Below are 15514 nucleotides of genomic sequence, written 5' to 3'. Positions count from 1 at the left end.
CACACACACACACACACACACACACACACACACACACACACACACACCAGAGAGGAGTTTAGCTCAGAGCAGAGGCTCCCAAGCTTATTTGGCCTATTGCCCCCTTTAAAAAAAAATTTCTCAGCACACCCCTGGAAATTTACTTCCTTTAACCCTTTAATGTTTTTCCCCCCAAATTTGTATCATTTCAAAAAATATAAAATAAATATTTTTAAATGAAACATCTTAAATTTAATAATTTATTGTAAATTTGTAGGTTTTTATTCCTGCATTGAAATTTTGATGACACAATATTGCTTCATGTAACCCTATAGTATCATACTGTAAACAAGTCATTACATACACATATTCCTGCTGATACATGCTAGACTTTCTGGCAATGCATGACATATTTGCCTGCCAACACTTGCTTGTTAAGACCTGTCGGGGGACTTGGCCACTGATCTCTTATAACTTGCATTGTGTGCATTTATTTGGAAAATAATGTAATCACTACAACTTTAACTCTGTTACACAACAGATGAAACATGTAGGAATGGTTTTTCAAAATTTTCTTCTGTTCTCTTCTTTCCTTATGCTTCCACCCCCCCCTTTATTTTTATTCAACCCCCCAATTGCACCCGAGGCTACTACTGCCCTCCCTGGATTGTTCCAGTGCCCCCCGAGGGGGTGATGTTGTCAGTTTGGGAACCTATGGCTTAGAGTTTAGTTAATGTACCAACCTCAACTGGGAAGCAGGTGGGGACAAGAAGGAAAGTTTAAAGGGAAGATAGAGTTGAAGAGAGAATAGATAGAAGCATATCAAACTGCCTTTGGAGGGATTTAAACTGTGGTTCCCAAACTGCATAGTGGGATGCTCCAGGGTGCTGTAGCAAATTCAAGAGTGCTAAAGGATATTTTAAATTTTCAAGGGAAACGTTGATACTCAACATCTGTTAGACATCATGCAATATAAGATTGACCTATTCCTTTTAAAGGCATTCTTGAATGTTTAAAATATATTTTTGTTTATTTGTATTTTTGACTATGCCAGTAACTTCTTGAATGTTCTTTTTTTTGTGACATCATATTTTTGTGAAAGTGAGTTTTTGGTGGTTCCTGTGATAAAAAGTAAGTACCATGCCAAAATCAATGTGGAACGGGAAATGAGACCGGCAGTGTCCAATCTGATTTCAAGGTTTGAGAAACTGTGCAGAACCCAACAGGAGCGCACACTAGTAAATAATTGTGATTATTTAAGAACAAAATAAAATATTGTTTTTTCTTCTAAATTACGCATATTTTTTTCAAACTACCAGAAAGTTGTTAGGACACAAATACTTATTATGTTGTTTGGACCTAACTATTAAGTAAATGGAACTAGTAGGTATTTCTTTTGGCTTAGGGGTGCTGTGAAAAATTACTGAGATATTAAGAGTGCTGTGAGCTGAGAAAGTATGATCAAAGTAACCTTTGGATTAAAGGAAAGAAAAAAAGTGTAAGAATCAGTGATCAGGATCTGAATAAGTTACACAGATTGGAGTGCATCAGTAATAGATTATTAATATTAATTATGTTTCTTCTCTTTCTCTACCTTCTTTGTGAGGAAGGAAATGGAGGACAAAGAAAGGAAAAGTATGAGGACATGATGGAGGGAAATACACAATTAACAGTCATAACTGTGAACTCACCAATAAAACTGAGGAGGGTATCTGAATGAATGAAAAAGCAGAATTCTAACAATATGTTGCTTACAAAAAAACACACATGAACGTAAAGATTCACATAGAGTTGAAACAAAGACCTAGAACAAAATTTATTAAGCCACAAGTGAACTAAAAAACTGAAAGGTAGTAATCATGACCTCAGACAAAGCAACGGTCAAAATAGACACAGTTAAAAGAGACAAATAGGGAAACCACATCATGTATAAAATGCCATAGATAATGAAACAATATAAATATTATATATGTGACAAATGGCATAGGCTCTAAATACTCAAAGGAGAAAATTAAATTACAGGGGCAACTAGAGAGAAAAACCCTAAGAGGTAGGGAGATCATTGCATTGCTTTCAGTACTAGACAAATCCAACAAAAAGATAAGTGACAAAGAAACCAAGATCCTGAATAGGAGTTAATTAAAGTTTTTCCCTGGGTGATTATGGGTTGTAACAAATGGATTAACTCCATCTGATTCAGATACTCTTCTCAACCGTGTACTGTATTCCAGTACTCACAGTATACTAAGTAGTTTTATATTTATAAATATGTTGAACACTCTTACATGTTCCTTATGCTATTTGGTGTATACTTTTCCTATTTCATGTGTATTTTCGCAAATATGTATGTGTGTTTATGTGGAGATATATATATATACATATACATACATACATACATACATACATACATATGTGTATATATGTGTGTATAGGAGCAGATAGCTGGCAAAGTATTTTTGCCAAAAAACCTCAAATGGGATCACAAAGAGTCAGACATGACTAAAACAACTCAACAATAACAACGTGTGTATAGTTGTAAATATCTCTCTATTCTCTTTCTCTCTCTCTTTCTCTCTCTGAAAGGTAGTCTGGTCTGGTAGGTGACTCACTTTGGGGTCAAGAAGACTTGAGTTCAAACCCTACCTCTTACTTATGCTAGCTGTAAGGCCATGTGTAAATCACTTAATCTCTCGTTGCCCATTCCTCCAATTCTCTGAGACTCTTAAGTTACAGACAGTTATAGAATGGCATTAATGTAGAGCATTTTTTAAAAAAAAATTTGAGTTCCAAATTCTCTCCATCTCCTCTCGTTGAGAAGGCAAGCAATTTGATATAGGTTTACATATGTAGTCATGCAAAACATATTTCCATATTAGCCATGTTGCAAAAGAGAACACAGATCAATCTCCTCTCCCAAGAAAAATAAAGTTTAAAAAAATGGACTTCAATCAGCATTCAGACTTTATCAGTTCTTTTCCTGGAGGTGGATAGCATTTTTCATTAAAAGTCCTTCAGAATTGTCTTGGATCATTGTATTACTGGGAATAGCTAAGTCATTCACAGTTAGTCATCATACTGTATACAATGTTCTCTTTCTGCTCATTTCATTTTGCATCTGTTCATGCAAGTCTAAGGTTTTCCTGAAAGTATCTAGTTCATTTCTTATAGCTCAACAGTATTCCATTAGATAGTACCATTATCCCTTCCACATTGCAACTTTCTCCATCACGGTTTTGATATATCATGGGTTGGCATAAGAAATGGGAATTTTTGAGGAGTTTTGTAGAAGTCATAGATGACACATGAAGACCAGCAGATGACACAAGAAAAAACTAGAAACTCAGAAATGCGCAAAATATAAGTAGCATTGCATAATATCAACATATTTTATCTTTTAATGCTATAATAATTCAGACTTCTCCGGTATGAAGGGAGGGCCAAAAATTTTATGCAGATTTTCCAGATCATGGGGGTGCCATACTATGCCCCTAACCTCCCATAATATGGAAGGGATAACTTAGCAAGGTGTCTGTGGTACAGTAGGCACCTAATAAATGCTTATTCCCTTCCCTCCCTACTTTATTCTTTCTAGAGTCTTATCTCAAGCACAATGGTGAGATATCAAAGAAACAGATACAGCTAGCTTCTGTTTATACAGCTGCTAAATGTAGCACCTCTTAGAGATTCCATGGAGATTATGAATACCATAGGTAGAGAGACACCTGCTGGTAAAATTGGAAATGATTGGTCATTTCCCTCTTTAACCTTCAGGGAATTTGCCTGGACCCTACATAGATGAACCTAGACTTTGCCAAGCTTTTTCTTCTAATCCTAAAGGGTGGTGCTGACAGCTAAGGCCCAGACACCCTAAGAGAAAGATGAACATACCAGCATAGGAATGAGGGTGCCGGCACCAGTGAATAAATGGAGGGGCAGCTGCAGAGACTGACAGCTGTCCTGGGAACCCAGAAGAGCATCCCAGAGAATCTTGGCAGGAGAGTGTTAGCCATGAGTTCCTCAGCACCAAACCCCAAGAAAAGAGCAACATGAATGAGCATAGACCTGAAGAAGATGCTGGGTTGATGGAAACTTTCAGACTGTTGATACCAGAGTAGAGCTGGTGTGAACTTCTGTTCCCTTTCCCTCCATCTATCCTAAGAGGGCTTTCGTCTATTCCCTGAATGTCTATTTCTTAAGAATTTGTTTGCCTTTTCTGTTTAATTTTGTCTTTTAAGTATGATAAACATGGTTGACTATTGCCATACTGATTAATGAGTTTCATTACTAACATGCCAAAGAGAAAGACAAAAAGGAGACATGGTAGGGAGAGAAATGGACTTTAGAACTGCAATACATTTCGCTAATTATTTGGTGACTGGGTATTTGGAATAAACAAAAGAGAATTGTTGATTCATTTTTTTTTTTTTTTGGTAATTTCCCAAAGCAGAGAAAGAAAAAAAAATAATGTGGGATTTTGTAGGCAAATGTGATAACAGTTTTTTTGTTTGTTTTTTTGGGGCTGGTGTGTGTGTGTGTGTGTGTTTGTGTGTGTATAGGAGGCTGTGATGAGCATTAGGAGGCAGGGAACTTAGTTATTTCCTGTCTTACTGTTATTACTGGGTTGGTTTAAAAGGAAAAATCCTCCTTTGGGGGGAAGAGTCCAGGTTGCATCTGGGAAAAAGTACCTTGGGTCATATTAGAGTTGGGGTAAAAGGCAACCACACTCACCAGTCCAGCTCAACAAAGAAACAAGCATATAAGTGCCTCCCATGTCCCAGACACTATACTAGGCATTGGGGTTGAAAAAAGAAAGATAAAATAGTTCCTGCCCACAGGGAGTCTATGGCCTATCTGGGGGATAACATGCACATAAACACGAAATAATTTGGAAAGCTGGGGAGAATCACAGATCAAGAGGTAGAAGGAACCTTAGAGGCCATCTAGTCTAATCCTCTAATTTAACAGATGAGGAAACTGAGGCAGACAGAAGTTAAATGTCTTGCCTAGAATCACATAGTTAGTAAGCACCAGAAGCAGGATCTGAAGCCAGGTCCTCCAACTCCATCTAGTGCTCTTTCTATTGTACTATGTTACCACCTCTTCAGAAAGGCTTCCTGTAGTTAAGCTATAGATGGTACTTGAGCTGTGTCATGAAGCAAAGAATAGATTATGATGGGAATGGGACCTGGACCCCTAAAAAACCCCTGAAACTTTCCCACACAACCCAGCCCCTGAACCTAGATCTCTGGCATTTGCCTGAGGCACCTGGCCCTTCCCAGTCAGTAATCCTTTTAACTGCCCTTTCATTGTGGCCCTTGTTGTCTGTACCTGGCCCACCCCAGGCTACTTGCCACCTCTAGATTCCATCCAGATCTTCCCACAGTCTTTCTGTATAAAAATGTCCATCTTTCCCTCATTAAATTGCTCAGATTCTTAAAATCTGGCCTGCTTCTATTGACAACACTAAACCTTATCTCTGACTGAAAGAAGGCTTGAGTGGTCAAATTCTTTCAAGGCAGACCTTCACCCTTTACCCTTGCATTTCAGGTTTTCCAGAACCCCTAGACCAAAACACATGGTTCCCTGACTGGGAATTGATATGTTGTGGTCTATGGGTGCTGGGAAACCCAAAATGCAAGGGTAAAGGGTAAGGGCCTGCCTCAAAAGAATTCATTCACTCAAGCCTTCTTTCAGTCAGAGACAAGGTTAAATGTGTTGCCAATAGAAGAGGGCCAGATTTTAAGAATCTGCACTATTTGTGATGCCAATATTAGTGGGCCAGATTTCAAGAATCTGAGCAATTTAATAAGGGAAGGATGGACACTTTTATACAGAAAGACTGTGGGAAGATCTGGATGGGATCTAGGGGTGGCAAGTAGCCTGAGGTGGGCAAAGTGCAGACAATGAGGGCCCCAATGAAAGGGCAGTTAAAAGGATTGACTGGGAAGGCCAGGTGACTCAGGCACATGCCAGAGATCTGGGTTCAGGGGCTGGATTGTGTGGGAAAGTTTCAGGGGCTTTTAGGGGCCCAGGTTTCATCCCCATCATTCCCCCCCACACAAATGGGACCCAAAATCTTTTGGGGTCAGGGGCAAAGGTCTAGGCTTCTGAAACTACTTCCTGCTGGCAGGAGGCGTAGAGCTGTCCCTGCCTTACTGGGTCCCGTTCAAGGGGTCAGACTTTGGAACTTGGCTGATGCCAGGTCCAGTGGGCTAGAGACCTTGGACTTGGTTGGAGGTTGGCATATAGCCTAAGCAGTCATCTGGCAGCTGACGGCTCAGACCCTGGAGGAGACAAAGCTGGCAAGGAGGTTAAGTAAACAAGGACCGAACAGGCACAAGAGGAATATAATCAGGAGGGGAATAAGAATGGAGGCAAGTATAGAAAGGAGCCAGGATTTCCATGAAGAATATGATTTGGGGGAACTGAGGTTGTTATGGATTTCTTGCATCCAACTAGCCTTTTCCAAAATATGTTCAATATGGATCTCTACCAGCCCAGAGTTGTTGATGTACATACAACAAGAGGTATTTGCTAGAGCGCAAACTTTGCTAGACAATCCAAAGATTGCTGGATTTCCTGGAGACAGGAAATCTTGTCTTGTTTGACAGCTAGTGAATGGTCTCTGTAAGGTTAGAGAGAATGAATTCATGTTGTTGGTGACCATACGAGGGAATGAGATACTCTGCTCCCTTTTGGGTTTTCCATGACCTTAAATAGACTCTATCTTTCAGGTTGTACTGCAGCAGGACACTCCTTTTCACTACCAAGGGGTTTTGGAAAATGTTTATTGGCATATTCTGTTAATGAATTCCTGACTGCTCCTAATTGAGTTGCTAATAGGGTGATCAAATGCTGTTCTGGGTCTACAAGGATGTCAGATATTAGAAAGGGCCTCCCATATTGGAGTTCAAAGGGGCTAAGCTTGATATTTTCCTGAGGTGTGATATGGACTCTGGGTAGGCCAATTGGGAAATTGTTAATCCATCTTCTTGGGTTTCTACGCACAGCTTAGTAAGGGCACACTTAAGGGTATGATTCATTTTCTCTACTTCATCAGAAAATTTTGGATTCCAGGCTGAGTGGAGGTGGTAAGTGATTTCAAGTGTCTTTGCCATAGCCAAGATTATCTATGAAATAAAAGCCAGAAATTGTCACTCTGTAAGGAGCTAGTTAAGCCAAAATGAGGTATAATTTCCTTTAATAGGAACTTTTATATCTCCTGAACCTTTTCAGTTATGTAAGAAGAAGCTTCTACTCAGTTAGTGAAGGTGTCAATAAAAACCAAAAGCAATTTGAAACCCCTGCACAGGGGCATATGGGTAAAGTCCGTCTGCCGGTCTTCACCTGGGTAGGTACCTCTCCACTGAACAGGTTTTAACAGAAAACTTGCCCCTTCAGGATTTACTTAGGCACAAGTTTGGCAACCCTACAGACTTGTTGGATGTGTGGCCTGGTGTAAACCAAAAAGAAGCTTCCACCGGCTTTCTTCTGGGATAAGAAGTTGGTCTGAGGGTGTCTGAAACCACCAAGATGGGGAGAGAGCCTTTTCTTTAGCAAGGGCCTGTTTTTGAAAGCTGTAGGAAGATGTGAAGGGACCAGGGAGCTGTGGAAGTAAGGAGGCCAGTGCAGTTAACTGGCAGGCATTCTTTGCTGCAATGTCTGCCAGGTGATTTCCCACAGCCTGATCCCTTTCCCCTTTCTGGTGGCCTTTGCAAAAGACAACGGCTTTTGAACAGATGGCTTTTGAACAGCTTGAAGGAGATGTGAAATCCCCTGGGCATGTGGTGATAAGGGAGTTTTTTGCTGTCAGATATCCCCTTTCTTTACAAATTGCTCCATAGGCATGTAGAACATGGAAAGCATATTTTGAGTCAGTAAAAACATTTACTCTTTTATTTTTCCTTAGCTCTAGGGCTCTGGTGAGTGCTATTAATTCTGCCTTCTGGGCAAAGGTCCCATGGGGCAGGAATTTGGCCTCTATGGTATGGTGGAGGCTGACTACTGCCTACCCAGCTCTCCTAACCCCCTGTTCAATAAAGCTTGACCCATCTGTGTACCATACTGCTTTGGGGTTCAGGAGAGGAGAATCTTTTAAATCAGATCAACTGGCATAAACGCTGTCCAAGATCTCCTTACCATCATGAACCAAGGCATCTGAGCGGGCACTCTCTAGTAGGAGGGTTTCCAGGTTGAGTGTGTGGCACACCCGAAGAATTAAGTCAGGGGCATCTAAGAGCAAGGCTTGATATTTGTTGAGCTTGCTGTTAGCCAGCCGCTGATGGCCCTTTGCTTCCAGGATGCTCTGAATTCGGTGGGGAGTCAGAACTTCCAGGGGCTGGCCAAGCGTAAGTTTAGAGGCTTCCTCATTTAGAATGGCTGTAGTAGCCACTGTCTGGAGGCATAAAGGCCATTTAGCAACCACAGAATCTAATTGTTTTGAGAAATAGACAACCAACCTGGGGTCAGATCCTAAGGACTGGGTTAGGACTCCCAAAGCCTGTCCTGTCCTTTCATCCACATACAGAGTGAAAGGTTTTTCTAGATTGGGTAGAGCTAATGCTGGTGTGGTGGTCAATTTAGTTTTCAAAGCCTCAAAAACTTTAGCCTGGTTGGGACCCCACTCTAGAGGGAGTTAGTCAAGGCCTTGAGTAGAGTCATAAAGGGGCTTAGCAATAAGACCAAAATTAGGGATCAAGAGTCTATAAAATCCAGTCATGCCTAGAAAAGTGCAAAGTTGTTTCTTAGTGGCTGGAACAGAGATAAATAGGATTGCCCTTTTCCTCTCTGAGGTTAAGGAGCAAGAAATGGGCATTAATTCATGGCCCAAATACTTTACAGTTTGGCTTGCTATTTGGACTTTGTTCAAAGAGCCCCATAGCCTCAAGTGCCCAAGAAATTAAGAGCTCCTGTAGCAGCAGCCAAAGAAGCATCCCCAGTAGGGCTACAAATGAGAATATTGTCCACGTACCGAATTAAACTACTATCTGTTAGTTCCAAGTCTCTCAAATCTCTTCCCAAAGCCCCGCCAAATAAATGAGAGCTATCTCAAAAGTCTTGGGGCAAGAATGTCCATGTTAGCTGACATGGACTTGATTTCTCAGGGGTGTCCATCCAAAGCCAAAAACAAATTATGAGTTTGTGTGATGAGGTATGCAGAAAAAGGTGTCTTTGAAATCCAGGGTGGAAAACCATTGGGTGACCCCAGGGATCTGAGTGAGTATAATATATGGGTTAAGGGCTATGGGTGTATTGAAATAACAGCTTCATTAATAGCCCTGAGATCTTGAACCATTCCGTATTCTCCATTAGGCTTTTTTTTACAAGAAGGATAGGGGTGTTACATGCGGACTGGCAAGGGACATGGATTTTATACTTAAGGAATTTTTCAATCAATGGTTGCAGCCCCTTCCAGGCCTTGGGCTTAATTAGATATTGACAGTGATTAGGGTCTTGGAGGCATCAGTCTTGGGGGTTTCCTGGGGGGGCACCCTGGAAGAGCACTTGTTGGACCAGTGGCCTGCCTTGCAGCATCAAAAGCAGGTTTCCCCACCGCCCGAGTCACCAGGAACACCACTGAGTCTTTTCCTAGACATAACAGCAGCCAAGAATTGAGCCTGTTCCCTGTCTCTAGCCCTATCCCTGCGTTCTTTCTCCTCTGCTGCAACTAGGTCTCTGTTCTTAAAGGCTCCGAAGGCTGTCTACAGCAATTGGGCATGAGGTGTTTGGGATCCCATTGCCAGTTCCTGCAGTTTCCTCCTAATATCTGGGGCGGACTGATTAATGAAATACATGCCAAGGATTGCTGCTCCTTCTGTAGAGTCAGGATCTAAACTTGTGTATTTCTTAATAGCTTTTACCAGCCAGTCCTGGAAAAGGGCAGGGTTTTCCTTTTCTCCTTGAATTTCCTTAATTTTTTGAAATTTATTTGCTTCTAAAAGCCTGTTCTTAGGCCTTCTAACAGGCAAATCACCATATGGTCTCTCTTTCTCCTATCCTCACTCTTCCCATAGTCCCATCCCGAGTCAGTAGCAGGAACAGCAGCCATTCCTGGGGTGGGGGAGGAGGTTATTTTTGTGGGGTCAGAACTAGTCAAATGGTCCCCAAACTTCTGGGTCTGTTGCCAGATTTTCCTCTTCTCCTCAGTGGTACAATAGGTGGAGAAGAGGATATGCAAATCTTTCCAAGAGAGCTCAAGCTGAAGAGACACATCCCTAAAGCCCTCAGTAAACTTTGTGGGATCTTCAGAATATCAACCCAGTTTCTCTTTAACCTGAATGAGGTCTGAGGTAGAGAATAGTGCATGCACTCTAATTGTCCTACTGTGTGAGCAGCTACTTCTCTTAGAGGAAAAAGTCCTGAAGATGCTGTGGAATTAGGGGCTTGGGAGGAAGGGAGATAGGAAGTCCCATTTCTTGTGAGGGAGCGGCTAGGGAGTGCTGGCTGAATTGAATTGGACTGCAAGGCTGGGGGATCTGGTGGGCAAGAGGAAAGATCAGCTGGCACTGAAGGAGGGGGAGGGCTCAGAAGAGGAGATGCAGGGTAGGAGACAGGAAAGAGAAGGGAGCATGAGAGGAGAAAGGAGGGAGAAAGAGGCAGGTAATGAGAAGGGAAGGGCTAGAGGAGAAGGGAAGGAAAATGAGGGAAAAGAGAGGGTGGCCAAAGAAGGGGGTATGTGGGAAACAGGGGAAGGGTTAGGGAAAGTGGGAGCAGCAGAAGGGGACAGGAGAGAAAGGGGAGCAGCAGGAGGAGGCAGGGGAAAAAGGAGAACATCATGAGGGGGTGGGGGGAAAGGGGGAGCAGCAGGAGGGGGTGGGGGAGAAGGGGAACAGCAGGAGGGGGCAGGGGAGCAACAGAAAGGGGTAGGGGAGAAAGGGAGGGGATGGGAGCAGGGGAGGTGGTGGGAATGGAAGCAGGGAAGGGGGGGGCTGAAGCCCTGGGGGCCACAAGAAGGGGGTAGTCTAAAATATCGAGTTGGCCCCCATTCCCCTTTTGTGGAGTGGCTTGAGCTATGAGCATCTTACAATCTTTTCTGAGAATAGGGTCCTGAGAGAGCTCCATAAATGACATTATGTAGGATATTTCCATCCATTTCCCTTCTCAGCAACAGTATAAATCTAGCTGTATGAGAGTATTGTACTGTAAAGACCCCAAAATGGGCCCATGTTTCTTGTTCTTCCAGGTAATATTGAGGCCAAGATGTGTTGCAAAGAGCACAAGCTTTTTCTTTTTAAGTTCTTTAGAGAAACTAAACTTTTTCCAATTTTGTAAAAGAAACCCAAAGACAAATTTTTGGGAATTGAAAAAGATTGACCCATCACATGTGCAGGGGCTGGGAGCCCCTCTGTAAAGGAGGATCCCATAGTAAACCTCAGGAAACAAACAAACAAAAAAAGCACTTGCAGTTTTCCCAATTCTCTAGCGTCCTAGATAATTGAGAGAATTGGACACACACTTCTAAACAGGAACTTTGGAAGCAGTGTCTGGTTCTGAGCAGCCTAATAACTGTCTGACTCAAGTGGAACCTGAGAGCTCAGGCCTGAAAAGTACCTCCAAGCCTTCCTACATACTTGGACAGCAACCCCAACTGCAGAGTGAGAAAGAGATAGGGAGAGAGGGGGGAGGCTTATATACCTTACAATCTTGGCTGGAGAAGAGCTTGAGGTTAGGCAGCTTCTTGGTCAGGTAACCATATGTTTTGGTCTAAGGGTGCTGGGAAAGTTGAAATGCAAGGGCAAAGGGTGAGGGTCTACTTCAAAAGAATTTGACCACTCAAGCCTTCTTTCAGTCAGAGACAAGGTTTAACGTGTTGTCAATAGAAGCAGGCCAGATTTTAAGAATCTGAGCAACTTAATGGGATCAAGATGGACACTTTTATACAGAAAGACTGTGGGAAGACCTGGATGGGATCTAGGGGTGGCAAGAAGCATGGGGTGGTCTGGAGGTAACAGAGACAAGGGTCTAGATGGGATTGAGGAGTGGCAAGTAGCCTAGGGTGGGTCAAGTACAGAAAACAAGGGCCACAGTGAAAGGGCAGTTAAAAGGATTACTGACTGGGAAGGGCCAGGTGCCTCAGGCAAATGCCAGAGATCTGGGTTCAGGGGCTGGATTGTGTGGGAAAGTTTCAGGGGCTTCTTAGGGGGTCCAGATCCCATCCCCATAAATTCTAAGATATGGAGATGAGGAGGCAGTGAATGGATGTGGTTTTTTTTTTTGTTTGTTTTTTTGCTTTTTTTGGTGAGGCAATTGGGGTTAAGTGACTTGCCCAGGATCACACAGTTAGTAAGCGTCAGGTGTCTGAGACCAGATTTGAACTCAAGCCCTCCTGACTCCAGGGCCAGAATGCTATCCACTGTGCCACCTAGCTACCCCTGGATGTTTCTTTTTAAAATTTTTATGTCATCTAAATTCCTCCAAGAATCCTTTCCTCCTCCCCAGAAAGTCATTCCTTATAATAAAGACTATTTTTTTCAATGAGGAGTTTTACATTTTCTTTTATTTTTTCATTCTTTTGATTTTGTCTTACTGATCTTGACGTCTCATAGAGTCATTAGCTTCCAATTGCCCAATTCTAATTTTTTTTTTTTAGGCAGTTGGGGTTAAGTGACTTGCCCAGGGTCACACAGCTAGTATCAAATGTTTGGTCTGAGGTCAGATTTGAACTCAGGTCCTCCTGACTTCCAGGCTGGTGCTCTATCCACTGTGCCACCTAGCTGTCCCCTAATTCTAATTTTTAATGAATTGTTTTGTCCTTCCTTTTCTAAGACATTGACTCTCTCTTGCATACCTCTCATTTCTTTTTCCAGTTTTTCTTCTACCTCTCTCATTTGATTTTTAAAATCCTTTTTGAGCTCTTCCAAGAAGGCTTTTTGGACTTGAGACCAGTTCACATTCCCTTCTGAGGTTTTAGATGTGGGTATATTCACAATGTTGTCCTCTCCTGAATTTGTGTTATGATTTTCCCTGTCACCAAGATACTTTTCTATGGTCATTGTTTTTCTATGTTGCTTCTTGCTCGTGTTTTTGCCTTTTTTCAGGTTTTTAAAGTTGATCTCTGCTTCTGGGGCACAGGGAGCACTGTCCCAGTGCTGGGGGCAAGGGGCCTGGTTAATGGTTTGCTAAGGTGCTTGCCACTGGCTTGCTGGGATGCCTCCCTTCCTGTACTGGTCCCCTTCAGCCACAGCAACCTTTCCCGTTGATCCTCCTAGCCTCACGAACTAAAAGACTGCTGTACCTAGTCTTTCTGCTGACTCTACTATTTCAGGATTTTTCCTGGGTCAATATTCTCTGGGTTTTTAAAGGTCAATAAGGGAGGGTGAGAGAGACTTACTGCTTACTCCACCATCTTGGCTCCTGGAAATCTAAACAGGTGACTTTTAAACATTGTCTGGGGGCTAATAGCTCCAGGAGCAGTGCTACCATTGCTGCCACCACTGCTGCTGCAACTGCTACTGATTCAGTCACTCTCAAGGCCTGATCCTGGTCCACTGGTGCAGGGGCTATATCGGCACACCCTGAAGCCCTGCTCTGGACTGCACTTCTCTCTCACCCAGTTCTGACAGACCCCACCCCAGCTGACCTTCTAAGTTGTCTGTGGTGTCTGTGGGCTGAGAAGACTAGAACCTGCCACTGCTGCTGGTGATTCAGTCCCCAGAAGCCTCCAAAGAATATTTTTTTTAAAAGAAAAAATAAAATGTGAATGAAGAGAAAAAAAATAATCAGTGAGATATCATTACCTTGAAAAAGTCTAAAAACAGAAGCAATGTTCCACACCTGTGGACCTCCCACCCCTGCAAAAGGAGCTGAGAGGGGAGGCGTCTTCTCTTATCTCCTTCTCAGGCATGCTTATCTTAGTCAGTCAATAAGCATATATGAGCACCTACTATGTGTAAATGTTGGGGGATACAAAAAGAAGCAAAAGACAGTCTCTGCCCTCAAGGAGCTTATAATCTAATGAGGGAGATGACATAGGAGAGGCTGCAGTATGATGGCATCTGCCTCACTTGGCTGATAATTAGCACAGGCAGGACTCAAACCTAGGTCTTCTTTCTTCAAAACCTAGTGCTCTTTCCATTATACTGAGACCAACATCTAGGAGTCCCAAAACTTGGGAAGGAGATCAAGGAACAGAGTGAGGGGGGGGGGGGGGGGGGGGAAAGAGTAAGTATAGAAAAGTATAGGAAAGAGGAAGTTTAGAGTTTGAAGAAGCCTCCTAAAGTGACACCACAGCCAAGGCCTCAACTGGGGTTCCTGAGGTCCCCTTGCCTTGTCCCACACCAGGATTGCCTGTGGACAGAGGCCTGAACTGGACTTGAGCTGTACCAGAGGACCCATGTGATGACAGCAACAGCAGCAGCAGTTTTGGGAGCTCTCAACCCAGAAATGGTAAGGGCAGACAACTGGTCAGAAAGAGGGGACCCTTTGCTGGCTGGCACTGGGTACAATGGGTAGTGATTTCCAACTCTATTACCCCTATGCAGTTCTAGGTCACAGTTCCAGGGTGGAGAGGAGGGCTTGTGATTGGTCACAAGGGAGCAGGGATCTGGTTAGGCCAAGAGAAATGTTAGTGCTTGTGGCCGCAGAGGAGCAAGGGGCCTTCCTGGGTAAAGGCCAGAGCACAGACCAGGAGAGTAGTGACCACACCACTACCTGAATCACTCTGCCTTGGAAGCACCTACAACTTACAGACCCCTAGAACTGGCTCTGAAAACACCATCATGAAAAAGCCTGAAGCTTGGGACAGTGCCTTTCCACCCTACAATGATCAGAATCTAATTTTAACATTAAGTTCAAAGTTAAGAAATAGGCTAGAAAAATGAGAAAACAGCAATAACAACAAAAATAAAAAGCTACTATGGTGGCAGGGAAGACCAAGACATAACTCAGAAGATAATGTGAAAAGAGATACAAGTAAAGCCTCAAAGAACAATGCTAATTGAACCCAAGCACAACAAGAATTCCTGGAAGAGTTAAAGAAGGAGATAAGGCTGGTAGAGGAAAAACTGGGAAAAGAAATGAGTGATGCAAGAAAATTATGAAAAGAGGATTAGCAGTTTGGTAAAAGAGGCACAAAAATTCGCTGAAGAAAAGAACTCCTTAAAAAGCAGAGTTGGTCAAATAGAAGAAGAGGTACAAAAGCTCACTGAAGAAAATAATTCCTTAAAAATTAGAGTTGGGCAAATGGAAGCCATAAGACATCAAGAAACAATAAAACAAAGTCAAAAGAATGAAAAAAATGAAGAAAATGTGAAATATCTCATTGGAAAAACAGCTGCCCTGGAAAATAGATCCAGGAGAGATAATTTAAGAATTATTAGACTACTTGAAAGTCATGATAAAAAAAAAAATCCTAAACATGTTGTTTCAAGAAATTATCCAGAAAAACTGCCCTGATATGTTAGATTTAGAGGGCATAATAGAAATTGAAAGAATCCACTGATCATCTCCTGAAAGAGATCCCAAAATGAAAACTCCCTGGAATAGTATAGCCAAATTCCAGAGCTTCCAGGTCAAGGAGAAAATATTGAAAGCAGTT

The 15514-nt window shown here is 42.6% G+C and overlaps 1 protein-coding gene across 1 annotated transcript in view; it reads right to left on the bottom strand.

The window, feature by feature from the left end:
• The window catches only part of ACE (angiotensin I converting enzyme), a 169996-nt gene extending 156174 nt beyond the window's left edge, over nucleotides 1-13822 (bottom strand). The window contains 1 exon segment of the mRNA XM_027872973.1: nucleotides 13753-13822. Within this exon segment, the coding sequence (XP_027728774.1) occupies nucleotides 13753-13822 (70 nt within the window).
• Between the last annotated feature and the right edge of the window lie 1692 nt (nucleotides 13823-15514).

The sequence above is a fragment of the Vombatus ursinus genome, unplaced genomic scaffold, assembly GCF_900497805.2.
Source record: "Vombatus ursinus unplaced genomic scaffold, bare-nosed wombat genome assembly UNPS02014801.1, whole genome shotgun sequence".
NCBI classification, from domain to species: Eukaryota; Metazoa; Chordata; class Mammalia; order Diprotodontia; family Vombatidae; genus Vombatus; species Vombatus ursinus.
Note: the sequence above shows the minus strand (reverse complement) of the source record. Positions and strands in the feature narration are given on the sequence as shown.